General features: G+C 48.4%; 1 protein-coding gene across 1 annotated transcript in view; it reads right to left on the bottom strand.

Moving 5' to 3' along the window:
• Positions 1-998, bottom strand: part of LOC107093434 (metastasis suppressor protein 1-like) — a 41,051-nt gene that overhangs the window by 10,371 nt on the left and 29,682 nt on the right. The window contains exon 8 of the mRNA XM_015388483.1: positions 773-923. Coding sequence (XP_015243969.1) covers positions 773-923 — 151 coding nt within the window. The remainder of the gene's footprint in view (positions 1-772; positions 924-998) is intronic.

Genomic DNA, 998 nt, shown 5'->3' with positions numbered 1-998 from the left:
ACGCAGACAGAACTGCCAAGTTTAGAAAGAAAATATGAGGATGCTTAAAAGATTTAATCTGATCCAACGCTTGGTACATGTATACACACGTCATGATCGGATCATTTCATTTAGTGTCCATGTAAACGGAGATTTTGAATTTCCGATCAACCAAGGTTTGGATCGGATCGGGGAAATTTTGCGCATGTAAACGTAGCTATTGTGTTTCTGAGCTAAAGGCGGCTCTGTTCAGAGGAAATAGCTGAACTGGTTTCAGACTGACTCTGGGTCTGAGGTGTAGAACTGGGCCCTCAGGGGCCCTCAGGGGCCTCTTTCTGCCCCTTCAGTTATGTCTCTATTTAGACAAGCTGCCTCCACAGGATCAAACTCTGTTCTGTAGGAGCTCAACTCTTAAAAGAAGCGGTAGGTGAAATTTCTCCACTAGATGGGGCTGCTGAGCTCTGTCTGCAGAACCTAACACATTTAAAACCGTTTTAAAATAATCAATTGTTGAATTTTGCGCCACTAACTGGAGCCGAGGTCGGTCATCTGCAGTTTGACCAGTCAGTCCTGACCAGCTGTTTATCTATTAATGCATACAGGCGTACATTGTTCACCCTTTAATAAAAATATTAGAAATTTGACGCCCTGTTTAGGGGGTCTATGGCGAGGTCTGTTTGTCACACCCTAATTTCCCCCCGTAATACGGCGGAATATCTAACATCCCTACGGACGAGACGGAAGCAATCGGAGCCGTGACCTCTGTATACTGATGGCAGAGCTGCGTACTCACTGTGTGTGTGGATGGTGTCCTCTGAGCAGGACGGGGTGGTGGTCTGCGTGCTGTAGCCGCTGGAACAGTGCAGAGAATCCCTGCTGCTCCTCGGGGCGTCCGAGTTTAACGCACCCAACGTCAGCGCCAGCTGATCCCGGGCCGAGCAGGACTGCAGGGGACAAGAGAAGAGGACAGGTTAGTCAACAGGTGCTGAGTTTCATCTAAAGCCCAGCGTACACTGTAC

The sequence above is a fragment of the Cyprinodon variegatus genome, unplaced genomic scaffold (genome assembly GCF_000732505.1).
Source record: "Cyprinodon variegatus isolate N-32 unplaced genomic scaffold, C_variegatus-1.0 Scaffold424, whole genome shotgun sequence".
Lineage (NCBI taxonomy): Eukaryota > Metazoa > Chordata > Actinopteri > Cyprinodontiformes > Cyprinodontidae > Cyprinodon > Cyprinodon variegatus.
The sequence above is the reverse complement of the archived record's forward strand: the minus strand, read 5'-3'. Positions and strand labels throughout refer to the sequence as shown.